Here is an 18,729-nt window from a genome sequence, read left to right on the forward strand (position 1 = left end):
TCACAGGCTAGACCGGCCGACCTATATTACCAGCACCGCTACTACTGACATGGACACTGATCGACTGCCCAGCCTATAATCTCTGCTCACACACACACACACACACACACACACACAGAGCTAACAGGTTTTATTTTAAGGCTGCAGGATATACTACTTCAGGTAATGCTTATAATACCATGTAGTCTAGAATCCAAACAATTTGGAGGACAATCCCTTATCCAGAGTCATTAAACTCTGACCTACTTCCAGCATTTTTTAAGAGTCATGTACCTGGCTATAGAGCAGCCACTGTGCCCAAAAGTAGCAATTACAGGTATGACGCACCCAGAATTTTGTATAGGGGTGGCCAGATGAGACCACTTAAAGTCTGGATGTGGCCCACCAAAACGAAAACCCGTAACCATAACTCAGTTGCAGGATTCGATTATGTTATTCAAGTATATAGTCCAGTTGAAAACTATATCAATTTCTTCACCCACATTTAGCCTAACTGAAGTATTATTTATCCCCCCTCCCAATAGGCTATGCCAATATGGCACCAAATAATGCCTTAGGTTGTTTTACAAGATACCTTGATGCTAGCTTAAAAAAAGAAGGAGACAGCCTCTTTAAGACAGTAGTGTCAGCCTCCAAGTATTTTTGCCAGGGTGGGCCAGTGTGGGGGCCAGCAGTTGTATCAGGGTGGCCATTGTCCCCCATGGCCTCACCTTGGGGACGCCACTGATTCAAATGCTCAATGCAAATGCTGCAACAGTACAACAAGTAATGTCAGTTATATAGTAATATCTGTTTAAAGGCTGTAGCGGCAAAACGCCTGAGGTTGTGGTTTGCTGCTTATGAATTTAACTTTTCATTTGCAAGATGAGGAATGTTTCATTCATCCTTTAATAGCTACAAATGCATGTCTCTGGGAAGGACAGAGCATACGACTGTATAAATAAGTCTGGGATTGTACTGTACGAGGTGTGATAGAGTGTGTAAGAGGATGTTTTGCTCTAGTTTTGCTGTTGTTAGACCTGGCCCCCATTTACTCCAGTTATCAAAAAATGTCTTTGTCTTTGTGTCTTTGTTCACTGTGGAGGCATGTGATAAAAACAAAGTCTTCTTCACAAATTCAGCGTAACACGGGGTGAGTAACAGATATACAAATGATTATTTTTTGGGTGAAGTGGTCCTTTAAATAATGCTACAAGCACATATAGTATATTATAATACAGCCAGTGATAGTTTTTAAAATATCCATCGCTAGAAATTTTGGTTTTACTATTATTAGTGCTAGTATTGTATGTGACACCTAGGTTTATATGATACAGTCTTACTTAAACCAAAGTCTCAATGTGTCACATTTTTTGTCGTAACACTTTTATGCAACAGTGACTGGGTAAACTTCAAAGTTCTACTGGGTGACTGTTGCCTGTCAAAGTTATCAAACACAGTTTGCTCTGTGGCAGCGTAACAGTTTGATAAGTTGATATTTGGCCAAGCTTTGTGCCGTATGTTGTCTGACGCTCAGGAAAGTGATCTGAGGGGCAGTGACAAGGAATGACGTGCTCCCCTGTTAGTATATGTAGAAGAAAAACATTTTAGACATAAAGTTATGTGAATGTTATCATGAATGTATGATTTGTACATGGTCATGGTTGGATATTTTTCAGAGGCCTCAGAGTTCACTGCCATTACTCCACTATGTGTTAACATAGCAAATAGTGGTTTGCAGCTATATTACTGCTCTGAATGTTGGATACAGAACCAAGACCTTGTAGATGATATTCTGGCCACACACAGGGCAACACAGAATTGTGATAAAGTGTATAAGGCTGTGTGAAAGTAATATTACTTTATGTATTTGGTATATCTATCTCTGTCCATGCACATGTGCTGTGCCAAAAGCTTCTGTCATCAGATATGGGTTGTAATAAACTTACATATTCAAGTAAGGACAACTGAGGCTCCTTGAAGTTTTCCACATCAGTATAAATGATCCGTCTTCAGATGTACAGTTTGTGTAAGAGCTGGTCAGGTTTACATGCCTGTCTGAAATGTCTCACAGGTGGAAGCAGCAGACTGGTGGGTATCAAGGTGAAGTGAGTGAGTGAGTGCTTCAAATGTTTATTCACTGCACAGTATTGACAGCACGGTATATCCCAGTGTTGTAGTCAAGACCAGCTTAACCAAGACCAGGTCATGATCAAGACCAGAGTGTATCGAGACCGGGACAAGACCAAGACTTCGAGGGGTTGAGACCAAGTCAAGATCAAGATCAGACAAGCACGAGTCCCACACTGCATGACACACTTATGATCAAATGTGGAAAGCACAAACAACAGGCACTCCTGAAATTGACCTGAAAGAGCCTCTAAACACACCCACAGAAAACGAAAGATCCCTCTTCATTCAGCCATTTTATTTCCAAACTGCATTTATGTGTGTAGGCTATGGGTAAGTGTACCATGAGAAACGTTTTAATAGAATAATCAAAAGCCATTGCAGAGGTGAATATTCTATGTGGTTATTTTTCTGTTTTCTATGAGCAAACAAATGATAACACTGCAGATATGAAATAAACTTAACAGCAGTTTGGTGATATCTCCACAGTTAAAATCCCAAGTCCTCTTTGTCTGAGACTGAGACAAGAGCAAGTAAAATGTGACCAAGTCCAAGATGAAAGTCTGACATTCAAAATGTCAGTTTGACAGTGAATGGTATTATTGCATCCAAAGATTTGTCAAAGTGCCCATGAGCAGAAGCCTTCACATTCCCACATTTCTTCAAGGGTATTGCACAGGGCAACCCATGTAAACTGTCCTCAATGCTTACATTGTGCTCAAACTGATGCCTGTGTAACATAACGTTTAGTATATAGCATTTCCAAAGATATGTAAATGGAACTTCTACTTGATCTATAAAAGAAGTAATGATTATAATCAGGTTTTCTAATTGTAAAAAAAACAAAGAAAACAACTTACATAAAGCAGTTTTGACAGTCACATAACTGCTTTACCTTTTACATGACAGGTGAGGAGCCGTACTAGGTCACATAACAGGTCACGCTAGCAACTTATTGTAGGTCACATATTTCCCCTATTTGTTGTATAATATGAACAGAAATGGGGAGTGAATGCCTCTAAGAGCCCACACCCATGGGTTATTTACTGTGTCCCAGATGTGTTTTATAACTCTTTAATTTCTGACCACCAAACAGACCTGACATCACACCCCAAGAAACTTCATTTGAGTATTTTTCTCTCTCTCTCTCTTTTTTTTTTTTTTGGTGCATAGGGCTATGACCTGATTCTGGTACATAAATAAAACTACTATAGGTCTGTCCCCTCTGACCAGCAAAGACAGCAAACTCACTGAAAAAATATTATTGAACATGAATTATTATCATTTGGAATAACTTATTGAAATATGATTCTAATAAAGTTCCTAATGTGTTGGGGAGTCCTCCAGCTCCACCGCCAGTGACCTCTGATGGTCCCCCAGCTGGGCTCCCACACTGACCCGCCACTGTTTACTTAAGTGCCGCATGCAGGTCAGACTGGCTCCGGCCCCCCGACACTGTTACATGGCAGATTGTTTTGTAACAGTTTTTCTCAAGTCGTCCAATGAGAACAGCTGGCCAGCATCACATGACACAACTTTTACATAACAGTTTTTTTCTAATGCGCTGGTCCATTGAGAATAATATGGGTACTTCCTGACATGAACGTGCATCAGTGTGGTCAGTACTTCCCAGCAACGGATGCAAACATGAATGGCAGCTGGGGTATCGACCTGATATGCACCACATAGGTGAGGAGACACACTTTGAGCATACAGCTAGGCATGGGGACGGAGAGTGAGAGTATGCTGCAGCTTGCAGCGGAGGCTTTCCAGTCGAAAAACTTCGACCTAGCTGCGGATATCTACGAGTGCCAACTAGCGGGTTTCGGAGATCCAGGCAGCCGGCAGGAGCTGATGGTGAAGCGGGCTGACGCTCTCGCCTTCGGGGGCAAATTCGCAGAAGCTTTCAGTGTCTACAGACAAGCGTCGGAGAAAGAGCGACTGAGACCTGTTCACCTGGCCAACCTCATAGAGTACCTGGCGAGTAGTATCAGGAGGCAAGACCTGGGTGACAGTCAAACCAGGTGCGCGGGGAGAGGAGAGGAGGGAGAGGCTACGGTGGCGGCTCGATGCCTGGGAGTTGGTGCGACAGGTTTCGGATACGAGGACTTCTCCTGCCGGATATGTCTGAGCTTTCTCTTTGAGCCTGTGACCCTGCCGTGCGGACACTGCTTCTGCAAGAAGTGTCTGGAGAGGGAGGTGAAGCAGATGATGTGTAAGGAGTGCAGGGACAGCTCCAGGGTAGCAGACGTCCAGAGTTACAGGGTCAATGTGGTCCTCAGCAACCTGCTGGCCAAGTGGTTCCCCACCTGGAGCCAGGCAGGCCGGCTGAGGCGGGAGGGCAACGGACTGTACGCCGAGAAGAAGATGGAAGCAGCGCTGGAGAAATACAACCAAGCCATACTGATAGGTGGGACACTTTACTGTTATATGTTAGAGCAACTTCACTGTTATATGTAAGAGCAACTTAACAATTGACATACAGTGAGCATGTCTCTACTGCGTATGTGACTGGGCTAAATATTTGTGCTTCTTAAACTCCATGTTTGCTGTTGTTATTCTTCAGTATAATAAGGTTTATGCTACATACTAACATGTCAGGTGACTTATCATGAAGCCGTACATAAATAATATATCGCAATTATTACATATGCCTTCGTTTCATAAGTGTGTTATATACTGTTAGACACACTTCCCAGCAGTTAGCTGCCTCTACTGGCATCTGAGAGTCACAGGGCCATGTGTTGGATAACACGGTTATGTAGGCTGGGCTAGTGGACCAAACATTGCGTAAGCACGTAACCCGCCCCCCTCAGCTCCCTCATTGTATAACGTCAAACAATGATTCAGGCAAATGTGGGTCAAGGGTACTATTGCAGGTCACCACTAGGGACGCTTCTGCTCATAGCATGAAACCAGAGGTTTATAATAGGCAGAGGAGGTGTGGTGATCAGACAGGTGAACTGTGACCTGCAGACAGGGATTATCTGTAGTAAAATAACTGATAGTATGGACAGATTTACAGTTAGGATCTGTGCTCTGGAATAAGGGCTACTTCATAGGGATTCATATATGAATCATGTAAGAGATGAGATGTACTATGCAAAGTTGGTAAAGTGATGTAAATTTAGTTTTAGTTAAGTTTTAGTTTAGTTAATTTAGTTTGGTTAAATTAGACTGTGTAACAGATTCTGAGGCACTTTGTCAACTGCTGAAATGGAGAATCTCCTCTAACACGGAGGTCTTATATGACTGGGATACGTGACCTAACCTCATTTGACTTCACTGTGTTGTTCTGCAGCAGCACTGGTTGTGTAAGTTTAAAGTTACTGGTTTCGCTGACATTTGAATCCTCTGATAAGTATACCAGAGTTTCCCCTGGCCGATTTGTCGACAGCTGACAGAGGAGATAGACATCTCTATGCACTGGGTCCCCACCAGCAGAGCATTTATCTCCCAGCCGATGCAGTGGAACTGCGCAGGCAGCTGACTGTTGCTGAGCTGGGTGGGTCCCACAGTAATAGCATGGGGTTGTCCCGGGCTGTTTCCAGGGTCCTATAGCATGCTCCAGGATGTTACTCAATGTGATTCATTCAGAATGTTTAGCGAGGGTGATGTGATAAATAATGCTTAACAAAGAATGACATAACGCTCATATTTTGGTGGGACTGGCTTCAAACCGCAATGACTTGCAGAAATGACCTGCAGGATGTTGATCTTTGATCCTGGGGGAGGGGTTAAAGGCTGCCCCATTAACTCTATCACTCTGACTCATTTTTGGTTATTAACTAAAGCATGCAATTTCTACTGGAACACTTGCTTAACTAAAGCATTTGTGCAAATCAGTTTGTGAGCTGAATCTCAGGAAGGCAAGGAAAGTGGAAGCTGCTGTACCTACAGAAACTGTTATGTGCTTTACCCTGTTTATCAATATATTTTCTGGAAATATTTTTAATGCCCTTAAATAAGGTCGAATCACCTGCATGGTGTTTGTACTGGGCAGTTTGTGTGTGTTTGTGTGCTGTACATTCATCCCACTGTGGGGGAAAAATATCTGCTTGCACCCTCAAATTGTGGGGATTCACTTACCAACTGGGTTAACCTCTTGTTGTGGGGTTAAGACATAGTTTTAGAGTTAAATTTAGAGTTGGATCAGGATTAATCCAAGGCTGAAGGTTGTGTTTGGTAGTTATGGTTAAGGTTCAGGTAAGCCTGCGGGGAATGAATGCAAGTCAGTACAGTGATCACAGTGTTATAATTAGCTCAAGTGTGTGTGTGTGTGTGTACAGATGCATGTGTGTGTGCAACGAAGCAGTAATTACTCTTGAAAATGAGTATCATTCAGAAATTGTGCTAAGCATGCATTATATCCATCTTTTATTGCAAGTATTGTGCATGATATACCTGATACTGCACATGCATTAACATCTACAACCTGTGGGTCACCTAAAATCTTTTAAATTGTCTTGTGAAAGAATCCCTTCTGCTCTCCTGCACTTCTATTTCTGTTTTTGTTTCATGGAGTGATTTACTACCTGTGCCTGTACTAAAGCCAGAGATATATTTCCCCTCTGATTCCCATAGGGCTAACTGCGACATTTGCATAAGTTTTCATCGTTATGAAACCTGGAATGTGGGTGACCTTGATAGTGCTGCACTGGTTTTGTAAGGCAGCACGCTTTTTTTTTTTTTTTTTTTTTTTTCCAGAACGTGTTTTATAATGTGGAAACTGATCCATTTTGAACAGTCCTTCTGTCATGTAACTTGAAACCTTATATCACCAGTAAATTCAGCTTTTCAAGACATAAGAAAATAAACAGGTGGTGGCCTTGCTTTTTTTTTTTTTTTAATTCTGCAGTGTATTGTGAAACAGTTGCCACAGTATAGGGGTCATTAAACCAAAAATGCACCGATTTCAGCTGCCCAAATGTGACAATCTGCTACTTTTCTCTGGTTAACATCATTGTAAAGGGAATATCTTTGGCCTTTAGACTGTTGCCCTAATGTCTTGTAACACTACCAATCTAACTATGGTTGTAAGTAACAACTACCTGACCGACTGATTTATTTAACTGTCCCTCCTCTCCTCTTCAGCACCCATGGACCACATACTGTTCAGTAATCGCTCCCAGATCCACTCCAGTTTGAGACGCTATGAAAAGGCTCTGAGAGATGCTGAGATGGCCTGCAGACTTATGCCTCACTGGTCCAAGGTATAGCAGACAACATTTTCTGCATTATAGAAATATATGCAATAATAAGTTTATGTTCATAAAATGTAAAAAGCTAAGTGGTATGTCTTCTTCCTGCCTACAGGGTCATGTTCGTAAGGCCCAGGCCCTGGTATCACTGGGCAGGACAGAGGAAGCTCTTAGGGAGTACCTGGTCTGTCTGTCTCTGGAGCCTGACTGTAGACTGGCCAAGGCTGAGGCCCACAAGGTAAATACAACATCAAAGTTTAATTTTACAATATGCTTATCCCAGCTGTCACCCCTCAAAAGACCCTATTGTCATATATCTCACGTTTACATTTCTTATTATTTGCTATTAACATCATGAAGTTTTACTATATAGTTAACAGCTTAAAACTATTGGCGAATAAAAGCAAAGCAACTTTTCCCAGGTGTTTTCTCATGCCACAGTGTGTGAGCACAAACACCAGGATGCAGTTCACTTCACAGCCTTAGAGAGTGGTGTCACTAATAATAAGGATTCGCTCAAAGTTTCATACAGAACCTTTAATACATAGAAGAGGTCTCACAGTCTACAACTGCATTAAGCAATTTGTCATTTCTTGGTTTTGTCCAGTTGTGTCTGGCTTATTTCAAAGAAAACATGACACACTGCATTAGCATTGGGGGATTGTTATACTATCATGAATGCATATACAATAATCACATTATTGTATGTTGTCTTCTTTCAGCTTCTCAGTGATCTCCTGGCTCCAGTTACAGATCAGGTTCCTGAGCACATCTCAGACTGCTCCAACACACTGTCTTCCAGAGCACACATCAAGAGCAGCATTAACACTCCCTCCCAGGTAAGAGATGCTCCACATCTGGCAGTCAGCAGTTAGAAAATAAGCATGACATTAAGGTTTCATTTTCTTTCAGATCTTTAGCACCAACTTGTTGTCATCAGCGTCCAGTCTTGCGCCCGCTCCTCCTGCTCCAGAGGGCAGTCAGGTCAAAGGTCAGGGAAAGCCTGAGGTCAGGAGACTGGATCACCGTTTTCTCCTCAAAAGGAAACGGTGGAGCATGGAGGAGGAGGTGGAGGAGGGAGGACAGGAGAGTAGCAGCGATCACAAGAAAGCCAAATCTGGTGAGCTTTCAGAGTTTGTTCACACACATGCACCTAGCCGAGTAACACATACACACCCCCTCCATTAGCATTTGTGTTTTACTATTTTGATTTGATAATCTCTCCATTCAGATCCAGCAGAGGCGACTAATCCATCGAGCTCTGCAGTTGGTGACGTCTTGGACCCCACAGATCTGGAGTGTTCTCTTTGTATGAGGTGAGCTTTGCTTTACAGTTTGATTCAGGCTTAACCTTTATTGAAAGTCACACAGCATGCAATTAAGTTATCAGTTGTATAGTGTGTGCTAAATTTTCACTAACAGTTATGTAGCCTGTGACGAAATGTGTGACATGCAGCAGCTTTTACTACATCATTATACTGCCATACAGCCTTTAAGAAAGGAATAAAAAAGTCTTTGTCTTAGCTAATGTGGGACCAAACTGCTGATATTCACACTAACAGACAACCTCATATTTATATTTATTTCACTTTCTTTTTTGGTAGACAAAATGATTTATTGATTAATCTAAAAAATAATGGAAAGATTAAAGGGGGGCCTCGATATTTTAAACCTGGACTCTATGTTCCAATTTTTTGTGTCTAAGTGACTAAAGGAGACAACAGTTTTGAATATTGGTCCAGTATTAAGTGAGGCAGCTGTGAAACATGCAACATACAGTAATGTTAATGGGCAATTGTGCACTGTCAATTTACGCCCACTAAAAGTGCTTATTTTTGCCACTGACAGGCTCAGATTTTTCGTAGCATTGTCTGATAACATTATGGAAAGGATCCCTACAGAGATACTCCTCTGTGTTAAAGAGTAATATCTTTTTTATTTAACCTGAAACAACCCTAAAATTACTATGGCAAAAAACTCCATTTAAAGAAACAGCATTCATTAGTCATCACCTATGATCATAAAACACACTTCATCCAACCTTGACAGAGTTGACCCGACACTGTTTCAACGATCACCAACTCTGGTTTGGTTGAAGTAAACCATTAATTCACCCACTTACAGATGAAAACATGCTGGCTCTATACAGGCTATAACTATTGTTAATTTATATGGAGTCTGGTGGGTTTGGCGATGGCAATTTTGAGGCTGTTTCTGATTAAACAATAAGGATTTTAATCTTGGACAAAGAGGTCAAGGGAGGGGTCCCTTCCATGATATTGCCAAACAGGTATAACAACAATCTCAGCCTGTCAATTGTAAAAACAAGCACTTTTAGTGGGCATAATTGGACGGTGCACAAATGCCCCAAGTGGTTGCACTGCAGCCTGTTTTGCAGCTGCCGGTTGCAGCAGCCTTGCATAATGGTGGATCAGTTTCAAAAATGAATGTCTCTATTAGTCATTAAGACACAAAAACATGGGGAAATGGGGTCCAGGTTGAATAATATCCAACTTACCCTCTAATGGCTAATGAAAAAAAACTGTTATGGTTGCAGCCTCACACTCTTATGTCTTATGACTTTGAGCTGTTGTATTTTTATATATTTCCCACCCAGACTTTTCTATGAGCCAGTGACGACACCGTGCGGTCACACCTTCTGTCTTCGGTGTCTGGAGAGATGTCTGGACCACAACCCGAGGTGTCCACTCTGTAAAGAGGAGCTGTCTGAGGTATGCCCTGTGATACTCTCTCATAGGATTATAACATACACTGGTCCACAAGGTGCCATTGAGCGTAATCTAAACCGAAACCAGTAATTATTTCCCTGATCCAACTTTTTCTCCTCCGACACCACACTTAAGAATATTTGCCAATACAGTGTACCGAGCAGATACCAGCGCTCTCTTTTTCCCATATTTAAAATCTGTATATCTAACTGTGTAAGTCACTGGGGTCATTTTTATGTAAGGAAACATGATGCCAGGGATTGCTGTTGATCTAAATGTGGAGTTGGTGGCCTGCCATGACTGAATGAACGTAACTGATAGTGGAAATGCTGAATTTTGAAATGACATTGACCCACAAACTCTTGTTTAATTTCGATCTGTTACATCACAAATGATACCCGATGTCTCAGTAAGGTCACAATCAGGGTGTCACACACAGAACAAGGTGATCTTTGGGGGCGAAATATAGAGCAAGCCTCAACATGGATGGCATTGAAAACTCACTCTATGTTTCTTTAATTATAAACACATTTCTAACATAGGACATGTCTGTATCTCTCTCTAGTACCTGGTCCAGAGGCAGTACTGTAAGACAGTGGCAATGGAGAAGCTGATATCGAAGTATCTTCCCTCTGAGCTCATGGAAAGACAGAAAATCCACCAGGATGAGATGGCTGAGCTCTCCAAGTATGTTTGTGCCGTCCTCTGCTCCTCTCCTCTGTCTTACAATCAGGTTTCACTTGTTCGTTATGCTCTATTTGTTCTCTTCTCTCTGCTCTTGTCAAATCCTTTCCTCTCACCGATTATAGTTTATGTTTAAGAATGTGTGACTGACATAACACATTATGTGAATGTCCTGTTGTTTGACCCACTGACCTAGAGTAGATAACACACGTGTTTGACACACTGACTTCTTAGCGTGCGTCACCTCAGGCATCAAGTATCACTCTCCTTGAGCCGAGAGCAAACTCCAGTAAATAACTTCTCTTAAACTGGTGCAAAACTTATTCACTGTCACAGAAGCCAGTGTTGTTTTTTTCTGGGGTTTTTTGGTCTTTGGTCTAAAGGTTAGTCGTGAGTAATGGTGCAGATCAAATTTGCACAGTAGTGAGGTAATTATAGATGTTAAAATTTCTGTTTTATGAACATTTTAAGGACCTTTCACTCATTTTGGCGTCCGAAATTGAGATTGACAAATGAATTCTTGACCATGAAAACAGAATATAAATATTACACTTCCTTGTATCATGACGCTGCTGTGCACCACATTAAACACATGCTCCTTTATTCCTTTCTTTCCTCAGTCTTAACAAGAATGTGCCTATATTTGTGTGCACCATGGCCTTCCCCACTGTGCCGTGCCCTCTCCATATCTTCGAGCCGTGCTACAGACTGATGATTCGCCGATGCATGGAGACGGGAACCAACTGCTTTGGCATGTGTCTGGCAGATAACCTTAAGGGGTCAGTACTTGGACAGTACCTGTGTCTGCTTGGTCATGTGTTAAATACAGGAGTGTAAGAGTATGGATGCAAGAAGTGTAACATCGCGGCCCCTCCTTTTTGTGTTTCTAGGTTTGCAGACTATGGGTGCCTGTTGGAGATCCGTGATGTGAAGTTCTTTTCAGATGGCCGTTCAGTTGTGGACACCATCGGCAGACGGAGGTTTAAAGTCATTCAGCACAGCGAGAGGGATGGATACAACACAGCTGATATAGAGTACCTGGAGGATGTTAAGGTATGAGGGAGTGGACAGATGAGGAGTAGCTAGAGGGTTGATGGGATGGAGAAGTGATGGCTTTATAGAGAAATTACCAGCATTTATTATATTCAAACATGTATGTGTGTGTATGTGTGTAGGTGGAGGGTCTGGAAGAGCGTGAGCTGCAGTCTCTGCATGACATAGTGTACGACCAGGCTCTGGTATGGGTCAACTCCTTAAAGACAGAACAGAAGGAACGCATTGAAGGACACTTTGGACCGATGCCTCAGAAAGACTCTGCACTTCAGGTACACAGACACAATTTACCAAGTGACGGGATGTAATCAAGTTGTGAATTGGAGTTACGGTGCTGTTGGCTAAAACCGATGAGCAAGATGATTGGTGGGATGTAGAGGGAAGTATGCTGTCCGACTAACCATAGACCGTTCTGGGAACTCCCTTAAAAGAGCTCCCCAAGAACTACATAGGCCTATTTAAGGGCTTTTTTTTCTGTTTGCATTTGCACTGCCGGTAGGAACACTGAAGTGATGCACTGTAAGATGGCCAGTGGTTGGTATAGCAATGTCACTTTCCCTTTGAATAGTCAAAATTGCGTTGTATTTCCACTGCCTGGACTTCTGGACATAGGGAAGTGGGGGGAGGAGTGGAAATAGGCTTGGTGGATCGACAGAGCTGGGCGTTGTCCACGAAGCAGTGAAATTGAGTGTGCCAAGTATCCTAAACATATGACCAAGACGTAGAAGGGAAATAATAAAGAGAACGGGACCCAAAACAGAGCTTTGAGGAACACCGCTAGTAACTGGAAAAGTTTGATCTGAAACTTTTAAGTTGGACAAAGTGAGTGTGGTCAGAGAGATAGGATCTAAACCAGGCAAAACAGGTGCCAATGATTCCAGTGGGAGATAATCTCTCCAAGATGTTATGTGAGATGGTATCGAAAGCTACACTCTGATCAAAAAAGATGAGTATGGTTAAAAGCCTAGACTCAGCTGCCATCATCATTTTCACAAAGGTTGTCTCTGTACTGCAAAAGGAGCAAAAACCAGACTGAAATTGTTCAAACATTGCAGGACTGATGAGATAATCAAAAACAGGTGTCTCTCAGCAAAGTTAGCGTCACACATAGTCAGATGGCCTCAGTTTTCATAATAAAAGTTGAAATTTACTGTAATTTTCTTTTTACTTTATTTAATCTTTAACACCCTCTCATTGTGTCTCCTCCTCCTTCAGGACAGTCCTAACGGTCCCTCATGGTGCTGGTGGCTGCTAGCTGTTCTTCCATTAGAAGGCCGAGCCCAGCTGCCATTTCTGGCCCTCACCTCTCTGAAAGATCGCCTCAGCGGCATCCGCAAGGTGCTGCTCCTCATGGCCCACAACAGGCACCGGTGACATCTTCTCCACCTGCCTGGAAAATGCAGTAACCACCTGCCCCCCCATACACACAGACACACATCCTCCTCCAAAGCAGCAGTTGACCTGTTGTTCTTACTTTTGATGCACAAAGAACTGACATTGATGTTGTTGCACCTTCTTTGTTGTAGCCCCACCCCATTCACAAAACAGTGATGGACTCATCTGCACATCTACAGCAAACTTTGACTAAAAAAAAGCAGCAACAAAGATGAGAGTGAGCTGAATACATAGATATCTTTGTTCATAACATTCTCTTCACACCATACAAAAAAAACAGCCGTGCAGACCTGCAGATTGAAGCTATGTTCAGACAGAAGGGACATCTGATTTCTTATGATGACTGTCATCATTACAAGTCACATGTGATTAGATTTGGTACATTACATCATCTTCTGTTATAACATTGGATGTCACTGTAACAATACTAATGCGCACATGCTAAGAAGCTACATTTCCAGGTATACAGCAACAAGCTTTTGTGCTCTTATGTCTTCAAATGTCCAGGTTCCACTGTTGCCTTTCTGGCCCTCCTCCATGTTTATAGTTCTTTGTTCTTCCTCTTGCATACATTTTTTTTGTGAAAACAAACTTTGCAGTCTGATATGAGTGATTTTTCCCAAAAACAGGCTGAGCTGCCTGTCTGAACATAGCTTTAAAACAAAGACAAAACAATTTCCCCAGATCAGACATACAAATTCATTTATGGCAAGTACCATTGATTCAACCAATCAGTGTCCACTTGCTGTATGTCTCTAAATGTACATAGAAATTCTGCAAGAGACCAAACAATTTTCCTTTTGTGTGGTTGCACTCACTACTGTTGAGTGAATAGTAGTAATAATAATAATAATACTGATTAGATATGATTAATTTGTATGCCCATTACTAAATGTAGACAGAAACAGATAAACCTATATGTTTACTATTCTGCCACCTTTATTATAACTTCAATAACAATCATTTTTTTGGCTGCTATTCTGTCTTCCTGTCCTCCTTGCTTCCTTCATTGCTGTCCCTGTCTGACACTACATCATGCTGCATGAATAACAATGGACTGAACTTTTTCATTGCTTGTTCTTGTGTTTCATTCATCCATGTTTTTTATTTTTCACTATTTATTTTGTCGTTATTTATGCATGCCGTGACATTGTTTACATTTTACAGAAAGAGATGCTGAGCTGCTCACTTTCCAAAGGCTTTTTGTTTAAACTTAACCTTTGACCCAAACGTCAGTAATAATATTCTGTAATGTTGTAGGGTATTATTACTGTTATACAACTATTTACACAATCAGCAGGGGGTAAAGAGTTGGGGCCAACATAGCTGCCACTGAAAACTAGCCAGGACAAACTCTAGAAATTGGAGTTGAGGGTAGATTCTCTTCCAGACCACATATTTTTAGAACGCCGGTGACCCAAATCAATGCAGTATTTGTATCGGCCTGTGTCAATCTGAGCTATGTTGACTTTAACATATTTGGATTCCCCCTCTGTCAGCAGCCTCTCTATAGCAGAGGTACTTGTAATAATTACAGGCTTTAAGAGAGCCTGGCAAGCAATACCTGGATTTCTGATACCATTATGTCCTAAGTATATTTATTCAGTATTTATTCAGACTTGCGTTGCACTTCCACTTTAAGTAAGGGAAAGAAACAGAGCAGACAGGCTTCAGGATATGCATTTCCACTATTGCTAGTGTCAGAATACTTAACTATTTTTATTACCACAGAATAAACTCAAATCCTCTAATGACTTAATCGGTAAACAGTCCCTAAATGAAAGCCTGTCTGCACTGTCTAGTAGTCCGACGCTACTGCTACAGATCTCCTTTCATATGGGTTTGATTGATGTATGCTAAAGGCTGGTGCCTTCTGTCCACAGAATAACATGGTGTGAAACAATTTCACATTAGGTAGTGCATACTAGGCCCATTTTAAGGTTAATCTCCCTTCTTTTGCAAATTTTAGTTCAGAAAATGATTTTCACGGAAAGAAAATTTGTATATATTGATTTGGAGAATTCCCACAAATATATTTCTGAGAAAATGGTGTTGTTAGAAAAATATTGAGGCCTTGCTGATGTCTGTGACATGACTGTTTTTACATGGCAAGAGCTAAATCTCTGGAAAATGCAAGAGATTGTTGAGCTTTGCCTTTAAAATGTTTTTATTTTATATACGCGTGTTTGATTTTACATGTTTCTATGTCAGTTGCGTTCTTTGTATTTTATTATTTTCTTCACCTTAGTCGTGTGTTTATTTTGTCTGTATTTCACCTGTACTAGTACAGGGAGTGTCACATTAAATTATCCACATTTATTATTTTCTGTTGAAGGCTAAAGCCGTGTAATGCTATAATATTGAGAAAGTGAATACCACAATCTTTTAATATTTTCCCCACAATAATTTGGTGATACTTTATTGTCAGGTGGTTGCAATATGACACAGAATGTAACAGCAGTACTATAGAAAGTACTATATAAACTATATAATCCATTGTGTAATGATCCAAGTGTTAAATTATATTAGAAGATTTCTGTCTAAAGAGGCATGTACTATTGAACAAGTGCTGAGAAAATAAGATTAACTGGTTTCAGCTATCTCTCCAAAATGTATAAAACAATAACCTTTGTAATGTTTGCTAATATTGTAGCTGGTGCCCACTGAAAAGCTATGTTGTTCAAACTGGGCAGGAAATGAAAAAGCCATTAGTCAGATATAACCACACCTCCAGTATAAAAGCATATCACAGAGATATTTCAAATTCAGAGAGGCATGTATTTCCTGATAGATGTGAAGAGGTAGAGGTAAAGGGAAAAGCCACCGAAAAGAAAGTCACATATGCTATTTTATTTTTACAATTTGTAAGCATGAGTATAAGTAAGAAAAAAATATTTAAACTCCCTTGATGAACGAGTTCATCGTTGACAGTGAAGCTTCTTGATGTCCTGACTGTACTCTGTGAATTATTATTCATCTGTGACAGCAGTTCTAGTGCCTTAAGTTGGACTTCTTCCATTTTCACTTTGATGTATAAACTGCAATAGTGACTACTGTATGCTAACGTTTTGTGCAACAACTTTGGGTTCCCTAAATAACATCTTAAGATAATGTCTTTAAGAACCTGGACTATGGCAGAGGGGTTTGTGTTGGAAAAGTGATTAGTATTATTATTGACATATAACACCAGTTAATACTAATCCATTATGTAATCTGGTTCCCAGAAATCCTACACATTAAGTTAGCCTAATTAAAGCATTCAATAAGACATTAAGACATTTTGGGAAATAAGCTTATTAGCTTTCTCGCTGAGAGTTAAATGAGGTGGTGCCTGCTGCCCTCATGTTTTTGCATTAAATTACGAAGCTATTAAATGCAAACCTCCACCATATTCCAGGTTTTTAAATCATTGTGGGTTAGAATTGACTTTTTTCCACACCGACAACCAACACACTTAGCCTTAGCTCCTGCAATCCTGGCTGACTCATGTTTTTTTTGTGCTTTTTAAATATATATATATATATGTATAAAAAAGGATACATTTTTTCCATATGCTTGGATTATCACAGAGATGATTTCAGAGGAGAAGTGTTAATCAGGAAACTACGGAAGCCAAAAATGGCCATGCTTTCATTTAAAAAAAAATGTGTCAAAAAAAAGTCTTTCTCTAAAGATCACTAGTAAATTATACCATTATCTACACCGGCAGAAACTGCATTCTGTCTCTCTGTTAAAGATAACGCTCCCTGTCATTTAAGGACAATCCTCCCTGACAGTCATGACAGTGATCTTGAAGGCTGAAGTCAGGCGTGATCAAATGAACCAAACACTCATTTTCAAGCTTGCCAATAATTATCCCCTGATCTTGATGATAAATTAGCTTGTTATCTTGAGAAACTGGCCTTTTGTTTTCCCAATAATCAACATATATTAATTAACCTGTAATCACTGGAAAACTTTTTATTTTTTTATCGTTTCGTTATCTTGTGATGATGAAAACGTATTTAACTTGTGATTTCGAGATGACAGCATCAAAAAAATAACTGCAAGCACGACCCTTCTCGGCTTCCATAGCAAACAGCACAGATTATAAGCTATGACCCAGTGAAGATGTGAACACAGTGGCATTTGTCTTGGTGTCAAGAATTGAATCCTTAAAGATTAGGATGGGTTTAAGCTGCTGCTGCAGCTTGATGGTATCATTTTTGACATTTTGTAGCACTCCAAACTCATGATAACGTTGATCATGCTGACAAACTTCCTGTAAGCTGTGAAGTGGCTTGTAATTTCAATGTCTCCAGTTTGTTCAGTAACCATAACAAAATAACAACAGTGTAGATGTAGAAGTGGCATCTTTTTGATCTTTTGTTATCCAGCTATGCAAAAACAGTAGGATGGGGGATTACTGATGCCCACTGATATCTTGACCTTTCAGAATTCAACCACTGATCTTTTGAAGGAGTGTAACTACCTCTAGCATCCTTCTAGAGCACTTCCACAAAGAGAGAAAGAAAAACTATGCTTCCTAATTTTGTTGTTTTCTTGTCAGTCTTGTTTAATCTGTGTTAAAAGTGTAATTTGAGAGTCTAAACAAATAACGTATATCATCTGTGTCTCATCACTGCTTCAAAAATGTGTTTTTTTTCTTAAGATTTGTGCCCATGTCAAAATGCACCATCTTCATCAATTCTTCACACAGAGTTTATGTCACTTTGTCAACTAAAACTGCAAAAATTCATAGGTTTGTGTGTAATGTATTGGATACTGATCCCAAATATTTGAAGTATTTTGAGGAGCACTTGATTTATCTCACCTGGCAAAGTGAAAAGCTTCTCAGAAACAAAGTGTAGGACTTCTTGTATGTCCTCTCCTGTTAAAGTGAGTTGAAAAAATCCTAATATAACATCCATGCTCATCTAACTTTAAAGATCTTAATGTCCTAAAAAAGCTTTTCCAAGTGCTCCTAATATTTTCAGATATTTGCGCTAACATCAGTCACTACATGGCCTGCTTCTTTCAAAGGCTGTTAACCTCCTGTCCATGGCCTCTAAATGTGTCTGGGTGAAATCGCACAAGATGAATGTATGTATGTCTCGACATCTCTCTGATGTTTTCTGTACATGTCTGTTTTTGATAGTAAAACTTTAGTATGCATTACTTTTGCAAAAGTACAGTCTTGAAGCTGCAACTTGTGAATAAACCAAAAGGTTTGTGTTCTCAGCTTGCTTGAGAACACACTGGACTGGACTTGAGTCTGATGTCTCCTTTCTTTGTGTTCTCCTGGGTTGGCTGAGTTTCTTAGAAAGTATAAGATCAGATTTCTGGTTACATCACTTTGTGTTCAATAATTCATAAGATGAATCAAACCTTTCAGTGTAGTCGGAATTCTTTCAAAGCACAATGGTCTGTTCAGTGAGTGATGTGGGAGGTAGTCAGCGTTTCCAGCAATACAACTCCAGTTTTGGAGATTTTCATGCAAGTAAAATGTAATCTTCAAAATAATAGCTTTTCTTTGGGAAAAAAACCGAACACTGTAGTTTTGGAGGGCTTTACAAAGA

General features: G+C 40.5%; 1 protein-coding gene across 1 annotated transcript; it reads left to right on the forward strand.

Moving 5' to 3' along the window:
• The first annotated feature begins 3,673 nt into the window (after window positions 1-3,673).
• On the forward strand, window positions 3,674-18,418 carry LOC117260948 (LON peptidase N-terminal domain and RING finger protein 3-like). Its single transcript, XM_033633090.2, has 12 exons — window positions 3,674-4,519; window positions 7,204-7,322; window positions 7,426-7,548; window positions 8,033-8,149; window positions 8,223-8,430; window positions 8,542-8,626; window positions 9,928-10,042; window positions 10,605-10,726; window positions 11,344-11,502; window positions 11,614-11,776; window positions 11,899-12,048; window positions 12,992-18,418. The coding sequence occupies exons 1-12, from the start codon at window positions 3,832-3,834 to the stop codon at window positions 13,148-13,150; spliced, it is 2,208 nt and encodes a 735-aa protein (XP_033488981.2). The 5' UTR covers window positions 3,674-3,831; the 3' UTR covers window positions 13,151-18,418.
• Window positions 18,419-18,729: the final 311 nt, after the last annotated feature.

The sequence above is a fragment of the Epinephelus lanceolatus genome, chromosome 7, assembly GCF_041903045.1.
Source record: "Epinephelus lanceolatus isolate andai-2023 chromosome 7, ASM4190304v1, whole genome shotgun sequence".
NCBI classification, from domain to species: Eukaryota; Metazoa; Chordata; class Actinopteri; order Perciformes; family Serranidae; genus Epinephelus; species Epinephelus lanceolatus.

Coding starts and splice junctions, on each gene's coding strand:
- LOC117260948 (XM_033633090.2), top strand. CDS start 3,832: ATGGGGACGGAGAGTGAGAGTATGCTGCAGCTTGCAGCGGAGGCTTTC. Junction 8,627..9,927: donor GAGTGTTCTCTTTGTATGAG/GTGAGCTTTGCT, acceptor TTTCCCACCCAG/ACTTTTCTATGAGCCAGTGA. Junction 11,503..11,613: donor CTGGCAGATAACCTTAAGGG/GTCAGTACTTGG, acceptor TTGTGTTTCTAG/GTTTGCAGACTATGGGTGCC.